The 24396-nt window shown below is 45.4% G+C and overlaps 1 protein-coding gene across 3 annotated transcripts in view; it reads left to right on the forward strand.

The window, feature by feature from the left end:
* NELL1 (neural EGFL like 1) overlaps window positions 1-24396 on the forward strand; it is an 876133-nt gene that overhangs the window by 55351 nt on the left and 796386 nt on the right. For all 3 annotated transcript variants that reach the window (XM_065883022.1, XM_065883023.1, XM_065883024.1), the window contains exon 3: window positions 23977-24127. In XM_065883022.1, coding sequence (XP_065739094.1) covers window positions 23977-24127 — 151 coding nt within the window. The remainder of the gene's footprint in view (window positions 1-23976; window positions 24128-24396) is intronic.

Below are 24396 nucleotides of genomic sequence, written 5' to 3' on the forward strand. Positions count from 1 at the left end.
TTTCTCAGTCTTGGCACTGTTAACATTTGGGGCTGGATAATTCTTTGCTGTGAGGGCTGTGCCGTGCATTGTAGGATGTTTAGCAGCATCCCTGTCCTCTAACCACTAGGTACCAGTATTACCGCGTATGCCCGCCAGGTTGTGACAACCAAAAATGTCTCCAGACATTACCAAATGTCCCCTGGGGGCAAAATCACCCCAGTTGAGGATTGCTGTTTTAGGGTCCCTTCTATCAGTGAGAATCTGTGAATGTTTTTGTTTTTCTATGTAACAAATCTGCCAAAATCATTGCAAATTCTGTGGGTTGGGAGAGCGAAAGGGAAGGATGGAGAAGGAACAGATCTTTATGGAGCCTACCATATTCCATGACAATCTTGGAGGTGGGGCGTTTTACTTTTATTTTACAAATGAGGAACGTAAGACTCGGAAAAGTCCTTCAGCTGTTGAATAGCACAGTTGGGGCTCAATGTGGGCTTGCCTCACAAACTCTGTCTTCTTGCCCCGCCTCCCCCCTCTTGCTTTTGCCTAAGTGTGTTTCTCATTGCCTTTAAACTCGACTCTTACGTTAACCTGCCTCCTTTTATGAGCCTCACATTTAAAATTTGAGGGTGTTTCAGTACAGTTGTCCCTTTGTATCCACAGGTTTTGCATCTGCAGATTGAAACAACCACAGATCAAAAATATTTGGAAAAGAAAAAAATTCCAGAACGTTCCAAAAAGCAAAACTTAAAGTCTGTGCTGTGGCAACTATTTACGTAGGGTTTACATTGTATTATGTATTATAAGTTGTCTAGAGATGATGTAAAGTGTATGGGAGTATGTGTGTACGTTATATGCAAATACTACACCATTTTACATAAGGGGACTTGAGCATCCATAGATTTTGTCATCTGAAGGAGTCCTGGAACCAATTCCCCATGGATACCAAGGAACTACTGTATTGACTTCTTGTAAATTTCCACGGAGCTTCAGCTCAGTGCTCCCCTGTAGGGCTGACCTAGAGCCTCATGGAAGAAGCCCACGTTGTGATGCCTTGGCACTGGACGCTCTTACTTAACGCTGCTCATGGCTTGTTCTCCCCCTACACCAACTTTATCAAGATACAATTAATATGTAACATTGTGTAAGTTTAAGGTGTAGAATATGATGATTTGCTATATGTATCTATATATCGTGAAACGATTACCACAACAATGTTAGTACCCATTACCTCACATAATGACCATTTTGGTGTATGTGCGGTGAGAGCATTTTAGGTCTCTCTTAGCAAGCAGATCTTAGAAGTTCTCATCACAAGAAAACTTTATAACTATGTATGGTGATGGATATTTTTGTGGTGATTGTTTCATGATACCTACAAATGTCAAATCATTATGTTGTGTACCTGAGATGAATATAATGTTATATGTCAATTATATCTCAATAAAAAAGATCTATTCTTTTAGCAACTCTCAAGTATATAATACAGTATTGTTAACTACAGTCACCATGCTGTACATTAGATCCCCAGAACTTATTCATCTTACAACTGGAAGTATGTATCCTTTGACCAACATCTCCTCATTTCTTCCACCTCCCAGCCCCTAGCAACTAACGTTCTCCTCTCTGTTTCTATGAGTTTCTTTTTTTTTAGATTCCATGTATAAGTGAAATCATACAGTATTTGTTTTCCTCTGTCTGACTTATTTCACTTAACATAGTGCCCTCAAGGTTCATCCATGTTGTTGCAAATGGCAGGATTTTCTTCCTTTTTATGGCTGAATAGTATTTCAATGATATAATAATATTATTATATAATATAATAATATATATATGTATATATATATATACTGCATTTTCTTTCCTTTTTTTTTTTTTTAAGTGAGCAATGTTTATTGAGCCTCTATTATTATAGTCCTGGGAGGTGATTTACAGGAAAATAGATGTGGTCCTATATCAGGAAGTTATGTGTGAAGACTCTGGAGAAGTTTTTATAATGATAAGAATAAAAAGTACTATGCTTTTGAGGGATTTCTACTTTATAGGATTATCGTGAGGATTACATGAGAAACTTTTACTCCCTCCCCACTTTTTGACAGATATAGACACTAAGCCTTAGAAAGGTCAAATGGAGACAAACTCAGATTGAATGTTTCCACTATCCTGGTGCTCTGTCAGCATTATGTTGTACGGTTGAGCAGGTTGTTCAGTGCTCAGAGGTGCCTGGCTGAGAGTGGAAGTTATACCACACTTTCTTTATTCATTCATTTGCTGATGGACACAGGTTGTTTCCGTATCTTGGCTGTTGTGAACAATACTGCAGTGCACATAGGGGTGTGATATTGCTTGAGGTAGTGTTTTCATTTCCTTTGGATATATACCCAGAAGTGGGATTGCTGGAACACATGGTAGTTTTATTTTTAAGTTTTTGAGGAACCTCCATACTGTTTTCCATAGTGGTTGTATCAATTTACATTCCCAACAACAGTGCACAAGGGTTCTCTTGTTTCCATGCTTTCGCCAACACTTGTTATATCTTGTCTTTTTGATAATAGCTCTAATGGCTTGTTTTAAGGGAGACTTAAATGTCACCAGGATTCACAAACCTGTGAATACCTATGGAACCCCACGGTATTCATAATAACCACAAAAACATCTATTCTTGCTCCATTCTGCCCAAGAAGAACCTAGTTTTCTGTGCAACATCTCAGGAACCCCAGGTCTTTCTGGGGTCCCTTATAGGACACCTCACCACTCAGTCTGACAGCTTCATCCACCACTGGGCATGTTTTTTTTTTGTTTTTGTTTTTGTTTTTTGCGGTACACGGGCCTCTTACTGCTGTGGCCTCTCCCGTTGCGGAGCACAGGCTCCGGACGCGCAGGCTCAGTGGCCATGGCTCACGGGCGCAGCCGCTCCGCGGCACGTGGGATCCTCTCGGACCGGGACACGAACCTGCGTCCCCTGCATCGGCAGGCGGACCCTCAACCACTGCGCCACCGGGGAAGCCCTGGGCATGTTTTTTTTTCTCAACTCTGGCCAATTCAGGAGTCTGCTGGGAGAAGGTTCATTATTGCCAGGACTGTTAGAATCTCTTATGAATCACTACTTTTGTCCAGGGTGCTGTGCCCAGTGGACCCCAGGGATGCCCGTCTTCAGGGATGCAGAAGGCACTTGCTCCATTTGAAGACAGAGCTATCCTCCCTACTTTGGCTTGGGACCCAGCCCCTTGGAGGAACAGAGCATTCCTAGCTTTAAGTAGGAGAAGGACTCTTATTCTAATTACTCCACACTTTGTTTCCTGGTCCCCAATTATCCCTGCTTTGCGTAGACCCCACAGAATCTCTCAAGAAAAGACTCCGTCTCCTCTGAGCTCTTATCCCTCTAGATATAGAAGCTCAAACCCTGCCCAAAGGCTGGGCTGGGGAGGGAGCAGACATCATTCTCTTCCTGCATCCTCACAGAAAAAAGGAATCCTTCTTTTTTCCACCCCGGTTGCCAAACGAAAGTCCCAGAACATATAGCGGCTATATGGTTTAGTGCGGGGAGGGAGCTTGCCTATACTTACAGCATCTGAGTCTCCACTCAGCCAGCCATGATGCCCTCTTACACAGAGGAAAGAGGAGGTTTAACACTCGAATTGGGAAATGCCAATATTTCCTGTACCATCAGTGAAAGGTTTAGGCTGGAGTACATGTAACTGTAATGTTCTCAAGTGTGTTTGTTTCATCCTTTTGATTGGTTTGACTAGTGTGGCCGGTTTCATTCTCTGCTACTCAGGATCTGTCTAGGACACCACAGATCAGCTGCATGTAGGGTTATGATTGGAGAGCCCTGGAAACATTTGGGTACACACTGGTGTTGGCACACATGTTGGATGGGTCTCATGTCCCAGATCATGAGTCCCTAGACTTGATCCGGGACAAGTGGACCTAACGAGCGCTGTCCTTCCTCTGCCCTCATAGGCCTGGGTGGGAGAAGAAGGGAGATGGGGTGTGGAAGGTAACACCCAGCCAATGGGGGAGAGAGGGAGTGACCGACTAGGGCCCATGGTGCTAGAAGTCAGCTCCCAGATCTATCGAGCAAGACCTTGAGATTTGCCACTTGAGATCCTTTGACTTAAAAACAAGATTTCTTAGGATTTCAGGCAGCATTGTTATTGGTATACATGCGGCTGATTTGGTCATCTTTTTGTCTTCGTTCTTAGTTTCTTTTTGCCCCTAAAACTGAACTTTGGTGTCTAATCCCATTTGACAGTGTCTGTTAAAGATTTAAATGCTGCTGCCAGATTTTCCAGCCCTATTTGGCCTCTTTGAAATATTGGGTCTGAAAGAAGGAAGGCTCAGCCCGGCACCTACGAACGGCAGCCCCTCAAGAGTGCCAAACGCTGCTACTGTACCTTGCGCTGAGGGAATAAAACTTAGCTTTTCCTCATGAGCATTCAAGCTGCTACCTTATTTATCTGCCAGAGATTCAGACTCATCTTGCTGTCCACACTGCAGGCATGTCTGGCATGTGAGTGTGTGTGGGGGGTGTATTTGTCATCAGCACCTAACCACCTTTGCATTCCTTGATGTCATGAAGTGTCAGTCGATGGCAAGATGCCGTTTAATGCAACATGGCATTAGGTAAGACAATGTGACTAAAGTCATCTCGGAAACTGCAGCCTCGATGTAGTCGCCATTCACTGGGCTTCAGAATGGTTCTCGTGGGTAGTAAAAGTCACAGTTCAAGACTACCTGGTGTCTTGGAGGAAGTGAGTGAAGATGAAAAAAACCAATTTCCCCAAATAGGCATCACCGTGCACCAGCAAAGTATACACAAGAAAACAACAACATATGCTGAAGCTTTTGCATTCTGGTTTTCCTGATGATGCCGGGTTTCATTTTCTGGAGGAGTGTTGGAAATGTTTCCTAGCCTCAGCTTAATCTTAAATGTGCTTGTCACGTCCCACAGACAAACCTATAAGTTGGGAAGTTTGGCAAATTGCTCATCCAGGAGGTCTACATCTCGGTTCTTCAAGTTCTAGGCAAGCAGTGACTTAAAACTGTCTCTCTGCTCTTACATATTTTGAAACAAACTCTGGGGCAAACATGTATTGGGGAGGAAACTTGGAAGCCAGCTGGTTTTCTATGTGTGATAGAACAAGATGCTCAGAGATTCGTTTGAAAAAAATGAAACCTCGAAACTTGAAGTCTGACGTCCCCGGGGCCATATGATAAATGCCAGCGGTTGTGCAAGTTCCTTTCCTTTCTTTTTCACATATATTTCTTTGAAAGACAGACCAGAGCCTGAACTTGGAAGGAACCTGGCAGCCTTTGCTGGGGAGAGGAAAATTCTCAAAAGAGAACGCTGTGGGTGATTTAAATATCTCTCCAGGTGAGTGCAATCACCTGAATGATGTTTAAGATGTAAAGTCACATACTTTGCCCGCTAGTCTGTGGTTCTGAATGTGTCTCTTTGAGTATGGCGGGAGGATTCTTAACCACTGCGCCACCAGGGAAGCCCCCTGAGTCACATTGTTTGATGTGCTGTTTCAAGTCAGTTTCATAGTGAGCAGAGCACCCTTTGGTTTTTTGATTTGTTCCCTAATTATCTAGAAATGTCCTCATTAAGAGAGAAAGTAAACACGGTTTCAGGTGCTGTGCTGAAGACAGGAATTGTTGGGTAGTGGGAGGGGGACCCGGGAGAAGGGAGAACGCACGTGTTTCTTCTTTGAGATAAAAGCCCATCCCAGAAACAAAGGCTGTTAGAATACAAAAGCTCTTTGTACACTGAGCACGTCTGCTGTTACGGATGAATCCTCTCCAATGGCTACTGTCAAACTTGTCATATTTTATTCATGAGTTGTGGTGTGCCTGGATGAAATAAGAAAAGCAAAGCTCCAAATCAAAATTATTGCATAAAAAAGATAAAATAGTTATTATTGTGACATTTTGGAAGAATTCTTAAATCTCTCCAAGAATTCACTTGAAAAAGTTGCACGGAACGGCTGGGTGTGTGGCGTGTCATTTTGCTGGTCGGGGCTCCTGGGCTCAATTACACCTGGACCCACACTGACACACTCTATGCCTATAGTGAATAAGAGCATAATTAAAGAAAGGGCCACAGCAGTGGTTGTCCGGCATCTTTTTTTTTTTTTTGCGGTACACGGGCCTCTCACTGTTGTGGCCTCTCCCGTTGTGGAGCTCAGGCTCCGGACACGCAGGCCCAGCAGCCATGGCTCACGGGCCCAGCCGCTCTGCGGCACGTGGGATCTTCCCGGACCGAGGCATGAACCCGTGTCCCCTGCATCGGCAGGCGGACTCTCAGCCACTCTGCCACCAGGAAAGCCCTGTCAGGCATCTTTGCATTTATCATTCTTACATTATTACTCTGTGGTTGATAAAATACGGCATTCTTGTTTTTTTATTTTTATCTTTTTTTTTTTTTTCAGAATGTGGTGTCTGGATTGTGTGGTATGCCTTGTATGGAGAGATTTGGGGAAATAGTGGTAGGAAAGTCCACTTAAAAGTATGCCTTAGGGCTTCCCTGGTGGCGCAGTGGTTGAGAATCCATCTGCCAATGTAGGGGACACGGGTTCGATCCCTGGTCCGGGAAGATCCCACATGCCGCGGAGCAACTAAGCTCGTGTGCCACAACTACTGAGCCTGCGCTCTAGAGCCCGTGAGCCACAACTACTGAGCCCGCGTGCCGCAACTACTGAAGCCCACGCGCCTAGAGCCCGTGCTCCACAATGAGAGAAGCCACTGCGATGAGAAGCCTGTGCACTGCAATGAAGAGTAGCCCCCGCTCGCTGCAACTAGAGAAAGCCCGCACGCAGCAACAAAGACCCAACATGGCCAAAAAAAAAAAAAAAAAGTATGCCTTGCACCCCATAGATGTTGTAGGACAGCAACAAAGAGTTTAGGAAAGAAGCTGTTGGTTTACATCATGAATTTGAAAAAGTAAGGTGAAGTGCTTTTGTAAAAAGACATGCCAATTTCACTGAAAAAAGAAAAAAAGGCCCACTGTTGCTCCAGTGGCTCTCTGTTGACACAGGGCTTGCGTGATCCCCATCTATTTCCTGATTTATCTGGAGATGCCTACCATCCCACTCCACCCTATGCTCATGGCCTCCCCGTCTCTGGCCCAAATTAGTGATGGATTCATTGTAAGCTAACTTACTCAGGATTTATTTTCATCCTATGGTGTTCTCTCCACTTGTTCACAATGCCGGATTGTAAGTGACTTGAAAGCCAGTGAGAGAAAGCCTTATCCACATAGTTTCCGTACGCGCCCAACTCGTGTGGTGTCCTCCAACCCTGGCATCAGACAGAGAAGAAAGTGACAGTGACGAACATTTTATAAAACTGTTCATGTAGATGATTACATGTACATGTCATGTAGATTCTGTGATATAAGTATCATCATTATATTAGTCGCCATTTAATGGAGGAGAAACTGAGTTTCAGGGGGATTGAATGACCTGTCACTCAGATGGTAAGTGCCAGGACTGATGGTGTATCCAAGGTCTTCTGATCTCAAATTCCACTTCCACACAGGGCAGTGTTTCCCAACCTTTTTCATATCATGGCACATGATTTTCAAATGGCTGTATTTGTATATTACACTGGGGAAAAGACAAGGGGCTGTTTTCTTTTTTTTTGCCTAAAGTACTCTTCCTGGCCACACCAAGGGCTGAGAGGATCCAAACCTCAGAGATACCTGTTACCGGAGCCCCAGCATCTGTGGAGAAGCACCTGGGTGAGCCAGAAAGGGCCTGGGAAGGCAGGGGATGGAGGTTTTGTGTGGAGCCTGGGTGTATGTAGAGTGTGTGGTATTAGCACATGTTAGAGCCATGCCGGGGACGGGTTGCGATCCCAGATGCATGGAGGGTCAGCCAGGTCATCGCTGAGTGTATGCACCAGCGAGGGAATGCAGACAGCGGGTGACATTGTGCAGTGCCCTGTTATCTCCTCAATGCCACATTCACTGCATCTTGTAATCTGTGCCACCTTGGACTTGATGAAATGTGATGTGTAGGTTGGGAGAGCGGTGGAGGACACTGAAGGCTAAACTAACATGCTGGTGCTGTGCCTGGCCTGAGGCTGGTCACTTTATCACTTTGGACCTGGAGCCAGGACTCCGCACAGGACCCAGTTCTCAGCTGTGGCTTCTTCTTACAATCACTTCGGATACTTAAACAAACAAATCCCGATGCCGGCTTCACCCCAGACTACTTTCCTGAGTCTCCGGGTGTGAGGTACCTTAAAGGAGAAGGCCCCCGTCTGCCTCGGCATTTATGAGCTGCAGGCATCAGTGGAAAGGAGAAACACAGGGTGACAGGTACTTAGGGCTTGGCAGAAGTTGCCCTGGCAATTGGCTTTTAACTGTATATTTCATGCATAAGCTAGCCACAGCATCCTTTTTGATATTTCCTTTAACTCGAAGATCTCACCATGACTAGAAAGCTGCCCGACCCACTAGTGTGTGCTGGGGACAGGGCAAGCTTGGGAGCACAGGTTCCTGGACACCTGCTTTGTCTTTTTAAATTTTTAGTTTTGTTTTTTTAGTTGAAGTATAGTTGATCTATAATGTGTTAATTTCTACTGTACGGCAAAGAGATTTAGTTATACATATATATATATTCTTTTTTTAATATTCTTTTCCATTATGGTTTCTCATAGGATACTGAATACAGTTATACACTAGGACCTTGTTGTTTATCCATTCTATATATAATACTTTGCATCTGCTAATCCCAACCTCTGACTCCATGTTTCCCCCAATCCCCTCCGCACTTGGCAACCACAAGTCTGTTCTCTATGCTGGACTTTTGCTTTGAATCTCGTTTTTTCCATGTGTAACTTTGGAATCCGTTCCCTCTTTGAGTGACTGGCTGGAGGACAGTCTTTTTTTTAGAGCCCTTATCTTAAAGGTGCCTCTAAAGCTCACGTATATATTAACCAATCAGCAAGCATTAACTGGGAGTCTGCTATGCTGCCGTGTGCCGGCCACTGTGCTGGGTCCTGATTGCACAAGAGGAATGTGGAAGATGCTCTGCGCTTGGGGGCCCTTGGTCCAGGTGCAGGGATGAGAGAACCAGAAATATATCGTACTCATTCATTCAAAAATGTTTATTGCACACCCATGTGATGGGCACTGTTAGAGATGTAGCGGAGAAAAGACAGAGTCTCTGGGTTCCTGAAACTTTGGTTCCAGCATTGATGGGGAATCGCAGTAAACAAGTATACTCATAAATTAGTAACTATAGATAGCCATATAGACTATGAAGGAAATAAAACAGCAATACCGAGGAGAGAAAGAAGGAGAGGAGAGACTTTAGATAGATAGGATTCCTGGGGAAGGCTTCCTTGCAGAGGAGGTATTTGATCTGGTGCCTGAATGAAGCCAGCCATGCAAAGATAATAGTATCATTCCTGATCCCTTACATGATTAATGATGAACACTTTTTATGTGCTAGGCACTGTTTTAGATTCTTTATATTTGTTAACTAATTTCATCCTTAAAATAATCCATAATAGTCCTAACAGGGAGATGGGTATTATGAGCCCCATTTTACAGAAAGGAAAACAGAGGCACAGGGAGGTTAAATCACGTGGCCAAGGTTAGGTCCAGTAAGTGGCGAAGCTGAGAATTGAATTCAGGCTGTTTTGCTCCAGAGCTGACATTTTTGGAAGAGCTGGTACAAAAACCCTTGGATCAAACAAGTTTAAGGGGCACAAAGATGGCCAGTGTGGGTGGAAGTACCCGAGGAGGTCGGAGAGTGCGGCCAGGGCCAAAGTAAAAGCTTGGTCTTTGTTTCAGCCCCAGCAGCAACACCGAGCCACGCAGGGTCTTTCAGGCCATTGTAAGGAATTAGGGTCTTATTTCAATTGTGCTGGTCAGTGTGGTAGGTTGAGAAATGACCCTCCCCCACCCAAAGATATTCTGTCCTAATCCCCAGAACCTGTGACTGTGTTACTTTACATGATTAAAAACAACTTCGAAGATGTGATTAAGTTAAGCATCTTTTGGTGGGGAGGTGATCCTGCATTATCCAGGTGGGCCCAATGTAATCACAAGCGTCCTATAAGAGGGAAACAGGAAGTTCCGTCAGAGAGCGGGTGATGCGAAGATGGCGGCAGGGCGAGATTCTACGTTGCTACAAAGCTAAGTTGGAGGATTAGGAAGGGGACCTGAACCACGGAAAAGGCAAGGTAAATGGATTCTCCCAAAGAGCTTCTGGAGGGAGGGTGGTCTTGCCCGCATCTTAGTTTTGGTCCAGTGAAACCCGTTTCAGCCTTCTGACCTCCAGAACCGTGGGATAATAAGTTCGTGTTGTTTTAAGCCACTAAGTTTGCAGTGATTTGTTACAGCAGCAACAGGAAACTAATACAGGCACCTGTTTGAGGGTTTAAAGTAAGGGGTCGACGGGATTGATATGTGATTTAAGTATGAAAAAGATTTCCTTGATTCTCCAATTGCTACATGAGAGAGAGAGAGAGTCAGAGAGGAGCGGGGAGAGGAGAGGAGGGGGAAAGAAACAAGTGGAAGCAAGCTGGCATTTGACAACTGCTGCATTATTACAGTCAAGAGGATGGAGGGTCTCGGTGGTGATGGAGGTGGAGCTCAGGGCTTGCTGATGCACGGATGTACCCTGAGACACCCTGACAGAGAGCAGGCAGATGAGGGCATGAAGGAGCCTCAAGATGGCTGGAGAGGTGGGAGGAAACCCAGAAGAATGCAGTGTCCAAAAGACAGAGTGCCTCAAAAAGGAGGGAGAGGACAACTGTTGGGAGGTTGCTGAGAGGTTCGTTAGGCGGAGGATAGAGAACTGACCATTGGATTTGGCAAGATGCAGAATGTAAGATGGGTCACAGTGGGTGGTAGTGGTCAGTGCAGCTACAAATACTGGCTGGATGTCTCTGTCTAGACCGAGTCTGTCCTATTCACCGTGGCCCAGCGACTGCCACAGAGAACGCGCCCCGAGAATATGTCTGACTGAGTGAATGATTGAATTTTGGAGCGAAGGGGGAAAGCACGCTGAACTGGGGGCTCCAGAGCTTCACGGAGTTAGAGGAATTGGGTTGGGTCTCGCGAGATGGGCAGGTTTTGCATCGGCATGGAGAAGGTGGCTGGAACTCCAGGCGGGAGGAGAGTTGAGATCCCATGCCCGTGGAGCTCCTCACCTGTGCCGGGCACTGCCCCAGGCACCACACGTGTTCTGCATTCCCAGGGCTCACCTGGGGCACGAGAGAGCTCGCCAGCGGGTCAGCGAACAACCACTCGCGGTGGCAGAGGTTCAGGTGGTTTGTGGCTGGAAAGAGTATCTGCAGGGGCTTCGCCGGCGGTCCAGGGGTTAGGACGCTGCGCTCCCACTGCAGGGGGTGCGGGGTTTGATCCCTGGTCGGGCAGCTAAGATCCCACATGCCGTGGGGCACGGCCAAAAATTAAAAAAAAAAAAAAAAAATTCTGGCTGAGTCAGATCATACCCAGGTAGAAAAGACTCCTTGGAAACCTACCGGGCACCCTTTGAGATGAATTAATCATAAAGACACTATTTAAAACACTGAAGGAGTAATTTACTGAAAACTGACTCAGCGTGGTTACCCTAGGACGTGCCAGAGCCAAATTATGTGCGGCAACAATGATCAAAGACCAATTTTCCCCCAAACTGACATGTTCATATCTTTACAAAAGCCTCAGTAAGTAGGGCTTGTAATTTGAGCCCTTGGTTGTAGATCTTGTTTGGGAGGGTGGCCGTGGGAAATTGGTGGAGAAGGATCCAGTAGCCAGACGGCAATTGGCTTTGAATTCAGGCAAGCAGCATCTCCAACGGTTCATTTTAAGGGTGACATTAAAGATTGTATTCTCGGGGCTTCCCTGGTGGCGCAGTGGTTGAGAGTCCGCCTGCCGATGCAGGGGACGCGGGTTCGTGCCCCGGTCCGGGAAGATCCCACATGCCACGGAAAGGCTGGGCCCGTGAGCCATGGCCCCTGAGCCTGCACGTCCGGAGCCTGTGTTCCTCAACGGGAGAGGCCACAACAGTGAGAGGCCCGCGTACCACAAAAAAAAAAAAAAAAAAAAAAGATTGTATTCTCATCCTAGTAAACATTAAAGAGGTCAGTTTTCAAAGGAGCACAGCCCGTCTGCCAGAATCCACAGCCAGAGCCTCTTTCTGCACTCACCCCACATTTCCTGGAGCTTCTGTTCACAGCCTGGAGTTTCAGGTGTTCAGAAAGCTTTACTGACCCTCCTCAGCACAGGGTCTGAAAGGCCTGTAATTACACTCTCTGGGAGCCAGGAAGCACACCCAGCGAGCATTGCAGATAGCTAAATAGTGTGGGAGACCTCCCCAGCAGTGACTCGGGAACTAATCAGCTAACGAGGCATGTAATTAGATTAACACATGTGATCTTAGAGCTGATGATCTGCTTTTTAGGACAGTGGAAATAAAGGAGCTGAAAAGAAAGCGTTCCACTGAGGAGTTCCAAATTCTTATCCCTTCGGAATATTCAGGGCACTTGAAATAATAGAGCAGAGAACCTTCTCCAGTGGCCATGCCAGCAAGTATGGGCCCTGACAGGTGGTCAGTCTCAGGCTGGGGGTAGGGTGGCGCTGAGCTGAGAGGGTACCTCATTCATCACTTAGTTCTTGCTGTGTTACCTGGGACCGATGCTGCTTTATGATTTCTCTCTTGTGGAAAGGATTTCTTTTTCCCTCCTTTGCATAGCATAGTGAGACGTTCCCATATTACTTTCTTGGCGTGTATAGAGACCAGGCCTGCCCTAACCTAATAGGCCAATTATTTCTGGAAGGACCTCCTGTAGCTTTCCTCTTTTTCCTTCAGCTTACTTGGAGAGAAAGAAATCGCACATTTGAGGTTTGCCAAGCTGCCTCCCTCTCCCCAGCTACAGACTTCTGCCATGCAGAGTCCCTACCCCCTCCACTCTGGAGTCATACCCCTCACCTCTGACCACTGGGACCCCAATAAAGCAGATTTTACCTCTGACCCTCCCCTCATTCCTTACTTCTCATTCATTCTTTCACCTCTGTCTGAGCTAATGCTACCCTGTTGGTCCCCGAGTGCTAAATTTGTGCAGTTTCTGGGGTGAAATCTCCGAGGCCACCAACATTGTTTCTCACTTGAGCTCCTGACGGCTTGCTAATTAATATGATTTTGGTCGTTGCAGCCTGTGTTGAAGTTGGACCGCTTTCCCAGAGGTGGGAAGTCAGACACTCATCCACAAAAGCAAGTAAATCACTTGTATGTGAGGGGGAAGACCCTCAGATACACCAGGAGCATCTTCCTGTGGTTTGGCATCTAGCTTTGCGGGCTGTGGGCTTTTAAGAGCACTTCCTGGCCTCATGAACAGGGGTGCTTGGATTCCTGATAGAAAAGTTACGTGATTAAGATACCTCAAGTAAAACACACGCTTAGAGCTCTTTGCCTATCACCATGAGGAGATGCCAGCTCTGTTGCGAAAGCTGGGAAAAGAAATAGCGCTGTTTTCCATCAGGCGGAATACAGGCTTATCTGGAAGAGTGTCGCTTTCTGCTTGTAGATGCCACAACTATCTCTTTGCCCACAGAGCCACGGGAGCTTACCTTTGAAACATTAGCTGTTCACCCTCGTAATTGCACCATCCTTTAATTTAATGGAAACCCATTAAACCGAAACAATAATTAAAATGAGACATCATCTCTGTAGGAGGTTTGCATATTAAAATCACCGCATTTCAATGCCGGCAGATTTTTATTCTTGAACAGCGTTTGAAGCAACATGTAAAAATGATTTATAACGAATAAGCATAAACTAGAGAGCTTGGCGGTTGAACACGATGCCTCACTGTTTACTGTTGAATTTGAGTAGATGTGGCATGGTCAAGGCCAGTACAGCATCGAAGATGTCTCTCTTAAGCCTGAGAATTAGGCCTGTGCAGAAAAGGGAAGTAATTATAATTAGGTTAGCCCACTGCTCCAAACTTTTCAAACAGGCTAGAGAGTACACGCTCAACGTATGGGGCGGTTTAGGGTTTTGGAGGAGCGATGCCCCTTAGGGGAGACCTGGCATTCGAGTGGAGTAGAGAAGTTTAAAGATTCTTCCTTGTCTGGGGATTAGGGAAGTCGTACAGAAATATACAGAAAGAGCTGGGAGGTTGGAGTCAGAAGACACATCTCTACTTGCTGGAGGTAGGATCTTGGGTGAGTCACTTAACTTGTACGCACCAGAGATTCCTTATCTTTAAAGGGAGGTTATTAATGCCTACCTAATGGGTTATGATGAATATGAAATGTGGTCGTGTGTGAACCCATTGGCAAATGTTAAAGCTCAGACTTCCAGTGTGTAGGTTTCTGAGCCACCTTTGCAAAGCATCTCAGAAATGCTGTCCTAAAGAGAGGCCAGGGAAGGGGAAATACTTCTGGAGCACAAGCTATATGGTAGGCACACTCCATGTATTCATCACTCCTTACTGAGCCCTGCCACGTGGGTGGTATTACCACTGTGTTTACACACGGGGCAACTCAAGGATGAAGGAAGGAAGCTGAGTTACCCAACCTCTCACAGAGGCTACATGGTAGAGCTGGCATTCAAACACCAGTTGGGCTGAGATGGGTGAACAGGGCAGAGGCAGTGGTGTGCCGTGGTTGGCAGTACACAGATCTGAGTTTGAAATCCAGTGACAATACTTTGAGAGTTTCTTAACTCTTTGTACCTCATTTATAAGATGGAGATAGCAATACTGACATCACTGGGCTGCTGTGAGGATTAAATTAGGAAGTATATTTAAAGTCCTTAGCTCAACATCTAGCACACAGCAAAAATTCAAAGATGTTTGGATGTCGGTCAGCTGGCTGGACCTAGATTGGAGTACCTGGGAGCTCAATAGACTCTGCCCACTTTTAAGTTTAAGAGAAGAGAGAACTGGCCACTTATCATGCCTCCAGACATGGCTGGCAACCCCTGGTCACCCGCCCGTTGCCCTCCTGCTGGGCTACAGCCATAATCCGCCACAGCCCCAAGGCTCTCCTGGCAGGGCGGTGGCTGGCATAGCTTGGTACAACCCATCCTCCAGGACTCAGGGCCTGCCCCAGCTGCGTTCCAGATAAACAGTTGGCCTGTTCTTCCTGTGTGGCAGGCACTGTTTTAAGAGATTGACATGTGTGAATCTTATACTATCTCTATGAGACAGATGCAGTTTTATTCCCATTTTACAGACGAGGAAGCTGAGGCACAGAGAGGTTAATGAGTCCATGGTCACACAACTAGTAAGTGGTGAAGCTGGAATATGAGCCAGTCAGGCTCCAGAGTCTGAGCGCTTAACCGCTACCCCGCACTGTCCCTCATCAGGAGGATCAGGTCTCTGAGGAGCGCTCTCTGGTCCTGCTCCAGGTTATTTCCAGCCATGTGTTGCCTCCTGAGCATACTAACTTTTCTTTTGCCTCTGAACCGAACAATTGGACAGTTCTCATTCATTTATGTTTGTGTCTTTTGTTTTTGGCGGTATGCGGACCTCTCACTGCTGTGGCCTCTCCCGTTGCGGAGCACAGGCTCCGGACGCGCGGGCTCAGCGGCCATGGCTCACGTGCCCAGCTGCTCCGCGGCATGTGGGATCTTCCCGGACTGGGGCACGAACCCGTGTCCCCTGCATTGGCAGGCGGACTCTCAACCACTGCGCCACCAGGGAAACCCCATATGTTTGTGTCTTTATTACTAGATGCTTAGCCCCTGGCAGATAAAAGATGTGTTTTAGTTTTGTGTCCATAGTGCCTGGTTCAGAAGAGTGCTCGATAAAGGTTTTAAAGGTGAAGAATTAATGAGCTAATAATCGGATGGATGAGTGAGCAGTTCCCAGAGGGCTGGGACCAGGACTGTCCTCATGTCTTCTGTAGCAACCCAGAGAGCGTCCCGTGCTGGGAACAATGTTCTTGCCTGTGCTTGACAAACTTCTGTGCAACTTCATCCACCGTGTGGTGGGCATACCTCTACGTTCTCAGACTCTTGACCATGAGTGTGGATTAAAATGACACCTGACTTGACTGTCAGTTATTACCAAAATATACCTCAGTCCCATCAGCCTGAGCTGTCATGAGCTGAGGGTCTCAGCTTAGGAGAAATGCCCCAGCAGGCCATTCTGGGAGCTGACCAGCCCGCTGCTTTAAGGAGGGGAGTGTTATTCCATGGGAAGCCAGACCTGGTTGAGCTTGGCTGGAGGGAGAGGAGGGGGGATCTCACTAATTTAAAGAGACACAATTTCATGATTGAAAGCTGGGTGGTTTATGCTTATTTTCTTCTTTTGTAGGATGCCCTCTTTGCTTCTCCCCTGTTTCTATAACAAAACTGATTGTTTTTTCCTTATAATAATTCTGGAAATAATACAATCTAGAAAATTGAGATGTGTGGAAAGGAGAAAAATGTCACCCAGATTAGCTCCCAATGCTAACTTTCTGATTGAAGGCCATCATATCTTTCTGCTCTGCATCACTAAATACATTTTTTATATACTTGGTATGACATTCTACATAAAATCATGTCCCTGTTTGACATTATTGCCTAGGAATTTCCTGTGTTATTCTAATACCTTTGATATTATGTTATCCTACGTAATTTTCCATTGTATACAGTCTAATTTACAATCATTCCCTGGATAGCTTTTTTGCTATATGATGCAGTCTTCCTCTCCTCCCTGCCCCAGTTTTACTGAGATATAATTGGCATGAAACATTGTATTAAAGTGTACAGCTTAATGATTTGATATATATATACTGCAAAATGATTACCTCAGTAAGTTTAGTTAACATCCATCGCCTCATATAATTAGAATTTTTTTTCTTGTGATGAGGACTTTTAAGATCTCTTAGCAACTTTTTTTTTTTAAATGTATATATTCTTGGCTGCGTTGGGTCTTTGTTGCTGTGTGCTGACTTTCTCTAGTTGTGGCGAGCGGGGGCTACTCTTCGTCGCAGTGTGTGGGGCTTCTCATTGTGGTGGCTTCTCTTGTTGCGGAGCATGGGCTCAGTAGTTGTGGCTCACGGGCTCTAGAGCACAGGCTCAGTAGTTGTGGCACACGGGCTTAGTTGCTCCGCGGCATGTGGGATCTTCCTGGACCAGGGATCGAACCCATGCCCCCTGCATCGGCAGGCAGACTCTTAACCACTGCGCCACCAGGGAAGTCCCTTAGCAACTTTCAAGTAGCCAATATGGTATTGTTATTTCAGTCACCATGCTCTACGTTACATCCCTAGAACTTATTCATCTTATAACTGCAAGTTTGTAGCTTATACAATGCAGTCTTTTTATTAAAAAAATCTTTATCAGCCTTTTTTTTGTTGTTGTTCTCCTGTCCCGTGATTCAGATAGAGCTGGCATCCATGCTTTACCCCTATCTTTATTATGAGGCATCCAACTGAGATGGGGGTGGAGGGGTGAGGGTTAGTGGGGAGACTTGACCACTGGTAGGTTATGGTGCCAGTGTAGGGGGACAGCCTGAAGAGAAGGAGTGATCACAGTTTGCTAACTTCTTAGTGACAAGGGGATGCATTGATATTCCTTACCAGTATTTTTTTTGAAGTTCTGAACTCTACTTTTTAATGGTTAGCTTTGTTCATCACTGAATTTTTTATCTTTTATTTTTTTTACATCTTTATAATTGCTTTACAATGGTGTATTAGTTTCTGCTTTATAACAAAGTGAATCAGTTATACATATGTTCCCATATCTCTTCCCTCTTGCGTCTCCCTCCCTATCCCACCCCCCCTCCCTATCCCACCCCTCCAGGTGGTCACAAAGCACCGAGCTGATCTCCCTGTGCTATGTGGCTGCTTCCCACTAGCTATTTTACGTTTGGTAGTGTATATATGTCCATGTCACTCTCTCACTTTGTCACAGCTTATCCTTCCCTCTCCCCATATCCTGAAGTCCATTCTCTAGTAGGTCTGTGTCTTTATTCCTGTCTTACCCCTAGGTTCTTCATGACATTTTTTTCCCTTAAATTCCATATATATGTGTTAGCATACGGTATTTGTCTTTCTCTTTCTGACTTACTTCACTCTGTATGACAGACTCTAAGTCCATCCACCTCACTACAAATAACTCAATTTCGTTCCTTTTTATGGCTGAGTAATATTCCATTGAATATATGTGCCACATCTTCTTTATCCATTCCTCTGTCAATGGACACTTAGGTTGCTTCCGTGTCCTGGCTATTGTAAATAGAACTGCAGTGAACACTGTGGTACATGACTCTTTTTGAATTATGGTTTTCTCAGGGTATATGCCCAGTAGTGGGATTGCTGGGTCATATGGTAGTTCTATTTGTAGTTTTTTGAGGAACCTCCATAATGTTCTCCATAGTGGCTGTACCAATTCACATTCCCACCAGCAGTGCAAGAGGGTTCCCTTTTCTCCACACTCTCTCCAGCATGTATTGTTTCTAGATTTTTTGATGATGGCCATTCTGACTCCTTACCAGTATTTTTAAATATTTATAAGAAGAGCTTAGCTCCTCCACCATGATGATCTAATTAGTAAAATTATGGGGCCACCTGAATCTCTTTTTTGAGTCATGTAGTAATTATAAAAATGATTAATACCATGTGTCACAGGGTTCCTTGGGTTTAGTCCCCAAATAGAGGAGTTAAGGATGCTTAGCTGGCTTTACCCTTAGGTGGCTCATTATGGTAATGTACTTTTTCTCAGCAGGTTGGGGTTATAGTTGAGTGTCTTTGGTAAACCTCCTCCGTTGTGTTCCAGGCTTTGGAATCAAGGGATATTATTAATGCAGCAAATATTTTTTGAGGTTCTACCATGTGCCAGGCAACATGCTGAGTGTATCTGTTGATAAACCTTCCCTGTGGAATGTAGTCCAGTAGGCATGGTAGCCATTAATGAAGGGATGACACACAGTAAAGTGATTAGACACATAAAGACTTGATATTTACAAGAAGTACAGTGAGGACAATGTAGGGAATTCGAGCTGGTCTGGGATGGTCAGGGAAAGCGGGCCTGAAGGAGTAACGATTAAGCTGGTATCCACGGAAGACAGAAAGAAGAGAGGTCACTGAAGATGAGAATATACCAAGGTGGGAAGGAACATGGTCCTGGGAAGAAGAGGCGGGAGGCTTGTGTGGCTGGAGCGCAGGATGAAGCAGGTGGGAGAGAGGAAAGACAGGCGAATGAAAACGTAAGCAGGAGTGCCAGGCGAATGCTATGGAGTGTCCCGATCAACTCTGCTGGAGCAAGACTCAATTTTATATCCAGTCATGTTGTGTGACCTTGGGCAAGCCATAAAACTTCTCTGTGTCTCAGTTTCTTTACCTGTAAAATGGGGGATTGTTATTTAGCTCAGGGGTTGTACGAATAGATTGTTCATAAATATTTCCCGAGTGGATACAGTGTCGGGTGCTGGGTGTATGATGATTTGTCCCTTTTCCACGGGCACCAAGCCCTGAGGTCCTACATATTGGCAAACAGTAGACATAGCACAGTGAAGAGTGTAGCATGTGGGACCACCCTGCCAGGTTGGGATCTCAGAACATGGACTCCTAGCCCGGTGTCTTTTAGAAAGTCATTTAAATTCTGTAAACCTTAGTTTTCTCATATGTAAAGTAGGAAAAATAATAATGGCTACTCCGAAGATTATTGTAATTAGATGATATGCGCAAAGCAGTTAACCCTGCGCTTGGCCCCGTCGTAAGCCATACACGTGTTTGCTTTTTATCATTCAGGCTCCTGGAGCTAATGGAGGTTTAATGGGATATTATCATGAACTTGTTCATGGAGATAGAAATCCCTTACACATTAAGTGGGAGTCTTCTGGTGTCCCTACTACTTTCTGCTTGTGATTTCTGCTGCTTTGAAAGTACTTGGATCAATAACATCTGAAGTTCTCAAAGTTCACTGTTAGGCCCCAGGACCTAACAGTGGGACATGTGCCTCTCTCCACACAGTAGGAATTGCCCTGTGGACAGTTGGCAGTTCTGAAATGGCAAATTTCCTCTCTACTTAGAAATGAAAAGCCAACTGTCATTTCAAATTAGCAAGTGTTGCTTTATCTTTCGGGGCCAATGTTAACCACGAGCTTATGTGGGACTCAGGCTGGAAGGAGGTGCTATGTCTATATCGAGGTTCTGCCACGTGTCGAGGTTCTTAGCGTACACATGCTGCGATTACGGAGACGTCGCCTGAATTCACCATCACTCAAGACTGAGGCAAGCTGCCCTGGTGTGTTTATTTCGTCCTGTTTCTGGCTGCTGCTGTCTTTGCTCTCTCAACCCACTGATCAGTGGAGAGTTCCCTCCAATTAGGTTGAGTAGATGCTTTCCTGCTGGACTTTTAGTGACAGAGGCTTGCAGAGAAAGAAAAATGCCAGGATAAGGGGAAACACCTGGGTGTTCATAGCCTCACAGCGATCCTGCAAGGAGTGCCCTCTTCTATTTCTCCTGTCTAGTAAATGCTTATTCATCTTTTTTGACTCAGGCTCAAAATTACGTCCTGTACGATGTCATCCCTAGCCTCCCCGGGTCCCTTCCTTCCTTCTTTTATGCATTGCCCTACTCTGTTTTCACCAAGTAACTGTCTTGCTTATGTAGCTGTCCTGGATGCCAGAAATGGTTTTTACCTTTTTGCTGATACCTGACACAGCGTTAACACAGGTATATGTTTGTTGACATAAAAAATCACCACCCTCCTCACCCTGTAAGTCAGGGAAAATGGAAATGAGGTTTCTTCTACATTAGGCAGAGAAGAGCTTGTGAACACCCTCGTTTAATTTCTCTCCTTCATTCTTCAGCCTCCTTCCTTCACCTAACACGTTTTTACTGACGCTTCCTCATCACATTAGTATTTTTAGTGTTTCTTGAAAATTGACTAGAGCTGTTTCATCCTAGTGGGGAAAGAAAGGAAATAAGGTAAGGAACATGAAACAAGATTATGGTAAGTGATACAAGGAAATAATTGATCACAATACATATACTGTGATACGTGGTATGAAGGAAGTCACCAAAGTGGCATTTTAGACATTAACGGGGGCCCCGTTGGAGGGAGTGACCAGGAGGTTGCATTTGCAGTGAGAGCTGGGGGAGAAGGGAGAGGTAGGCAAGAGGCGTTTGTGTGTGACCGTGCGGGCCATGGGGAAGAGCCTGATTTTATCCTGGGAGCGATGGGAAGCCACTGGAGGGTTTTAGGCAAGAGATGAAAATGATCCTGGTTTCTGCCTTAAGAAGGGCACTTGGGCTGCTGTGTGGAGGATGGAGAAGGGAAGGTAACACGGAGGCCAGTGAGGATGCAGTTGGAGAGATGATGGCAGCTTGGACAGGAGTTTGAAGAGTACAGCTGGGAAGAAATGGACAGATGCCAGACATGGGAGCCCTCGTGACACGCTCTTGGATTGAATACGGAGCGTGTAGGAAAAGAAAAAATTGAGGACAATTTCTAGTTTTTTGGCCTGAGGAAGTGGGTGGTTCCATTTACTAAGACTGGGAACTCTAGGAGATAAGAGAGGGTTGGGGGAGAGAACAAGAGCTCAGTGGGCGAATACAACTTGGTGTTAGATATTCAGATACTGAATATGGAGATATTCAGAAGGATACTGCATATATGAGTCTGTTACTTAAGGGAGAGGTTGAGGTTGCAGATATAAGTTTGGGGGTCGTTGGCCATCTGGCTTGATGATATTCCCCCAGGGAGAATTGAATGAGAGGTGAGGATACCCATAACTGATCTGATATTAACTCCCCTAGTAGGCACTGCTGATCAGTCATGGCCCTCTTTGCATTGGGCCTAAGCTTCAGAATCCTCTAATGAGCTCCCTGAGATCAACAAAGTTAATCTCAAGAACCAAGTGTCTTTTTTCTGGCACCAAATTCTCGGTGAAATGTTACGAGGCTCTTTGCCCAGTAGTAGTGATAATAAAAATAACATTAACAAACATTGGCTAAAGATCTCTAGTTTACGGAGTGATTTGTTCATACGTTTAATTGGTTTTGAATATCATCCTGGAGAGTCTTCGGCTAGGATTCTGTAGAAGGCATAAAAGCATTCCCTAAGTGGCTGTCTCTTATCTCAGCCCGGGACAGAAGCTGACAGCTGACAGCATGCCGGTTAGTAGTAAAGTAGTGAAAGCCTTTCTTTGGGCAGAAAGGCAAATGTCATTGAGGTAGGTTTTCTGTGGGTACAGCGTTCTTGGGTTGGGTCCCTCCTTGGAAGAGGACCAACCTTGCTTCCTACTGTGCGTAGCCTAGACTTGAACAGCTGCAAGGCTGGTGTTCTGTGCTGCAAACTTGAAACAGCAATGTATAGAGTTATAGGAGATAAAGCTGGGGAGGCCCTGAGAAATCGCCTAGTCCAACCCCCTCATTTTGCAGGTGAGAAGACTGAGGCCTGAGGTCAAGAATTCAAGGATTTCTTTTTGTTAAAAAACACTCTTCAGGATGAGGTTCTTTAAGGTCCGAATACAAGTCTGTGATGTTGCTTGGGCCATGCAGCCTTTGCAGTTCTATGTTTTTCTTTTTAAAATTTTTTAATACAATTTTTAAAGGTTACTTTCCATTTACAGTTATTACAAAATATTGGCTATAGTCTCTGTGTTGTACAATACATCCTTGAGCCTGTCTTACGCCCAATAGCTTGTACCTCCCACTGCCCCACCCCTATGTACTCCCCACTTGTAACCACTAGTTTGTTCTCTGTATCTGTGAGTCTGCTTCTTTTTGGTTATATTCACTAGATTGTTGTTTCTTTTAGATTCCACATATAAGTGGTATCATACAATATTTGTCTCTGTCTGACTTATTTTAATTTAGCATAATGCCCTGCAAGTCTGTCTTTGTTGCTGCAAATGGCAATATTTCATTCTTTTTTATGGCTGAGTAGGATTCCATGGTATATATATGTACCACAGCTTCTTTATCCATCCATCTGTTAATGGACACTTAGGTTGTTTCCGTATCTTGGCTATTGTAAATAATGCAGTTCTATGTTTTTCAAAGCTTCCTCGGGCAGTCCTGGAGAAATACCCAAGTAGTTACCATACCATCAGAGGACGTGGTCAGGGCGTGAGAGAAGGCCACCAAACGCGTCTTCGGTGTTCATTTGTCATCCTCTGGATAGTTTTCTCTAATTCAGCTCCCTTGGTGTCCGCTTTCTGCTGCCAGAAAGTATAGTGTAAAATAGTGATGTAACGCCCAGTTTATCACAAGGGTGAGCCTGAAATGAGGGATGGCTCTCATTATGCGGATGTTGCAGAAAGATAGATTTCTGTCCAGTAGCAGGATTAGCTGGACTCGCACACCTCTAGGCCTGCTGAATCGGCCTCAACTTCAATAAACATTTCATGAGGACAGTCATCCGCTGCATGTTTACAGAGGAATTCCAGGCACGCTGATGGATTATGGGCATGCCTTGTATTTATCCTTTCAGCAAAAGCAGAGTTGTCTGGCATTATTAGCCCTAGTAAATCTCTTTTGGGTACAAGGCAAGGACAGGTTTCCCTAGATGCATTGTGGAGAGAAAGAAGCTGAGGCCACGGGAAAAGGGAAATTAGAGACTGCTGAGTGGCCCTGGATCCTGTTACACTCAGGATTCTCTGAATTTTGGACCCCGTTTATCAGACTGCCCCTCACCTTATTTTCAGCAGCTTAATCTGTTTGCAGCAGGCCAGATTGCTCCGTGTCCCATCACAATTCCTGTCAGAAAATCACCGGCTGGCCAGTTGTGAACTCGTCAAAGTGACAAGCAGGCACGGTGGCTGAGACGGCATGTCCAGGCTTTGCCTTGAACGCATGCAGCCGTGTGGAGTGGTGGGTGGCGCCTGAAAACGGAAAACTACTGACAAGAGGGGAAAAGGGAGAATGTACCGTGGACCCTCTGGACAAGGCATTTTTAACTGTGCATCTTTTCTCCTTTTCCTTCTCATATTCCCTCTCCTCTTCTCCCGTCTGTATTCCTCCTTTCCTTCCTCTTCTCCTCCTCCATTTCCTCTTCTTTCTCCCTTCTGTTCCTTCTTGACTCCTAGATATAGAAAGGGAGATCCACGCAGCCCCTCATGTGAGATACAGATTAATTCAGCTGTTCCGGAATAAGAGCGAATTCACCTTTCTGGCCACTGTACAGCAGAAGCCATCCAGTTCAGGAGTGATACTGTCCATTCGAGAACTGGAACGCAGGTAAGAAAGAGCTTTCTGCTTCTCAAAAAAATCTACCTAGCATTCATGGGCTATACAAAATGCCTTGGAATTTAGAGGGTGGAGCTCCAGGAAAATGTTCGGCTTGCTGAAGCCTCGTGACTGTTGAACACATTCATGGACTTACTTTGCCTTAAGATGTCTTTCTCACCTATTTTCTATCTCCTGGTAGACTTTGCTCATATAAAACCACATGCTATCCATCATATTTAGGCCATCAAGCAAGTTACGTTTACCAAGAACCTCCAGTA

This window comes from Phocoena phocoena, chromosome 8 (assembly GCF_963924675.1).
Source record: "Phocoena phocoena chromosome 8, mPhoPho1.1, whole genome shotgun sequence".
Taxonomy (NCBI): domain Eukaryota; kingdom Metazoa; phylum Chordata; class Mammalia; order Artiodactyla; family Phocoenidae; genus Phocoena; species Phocoena phocoena.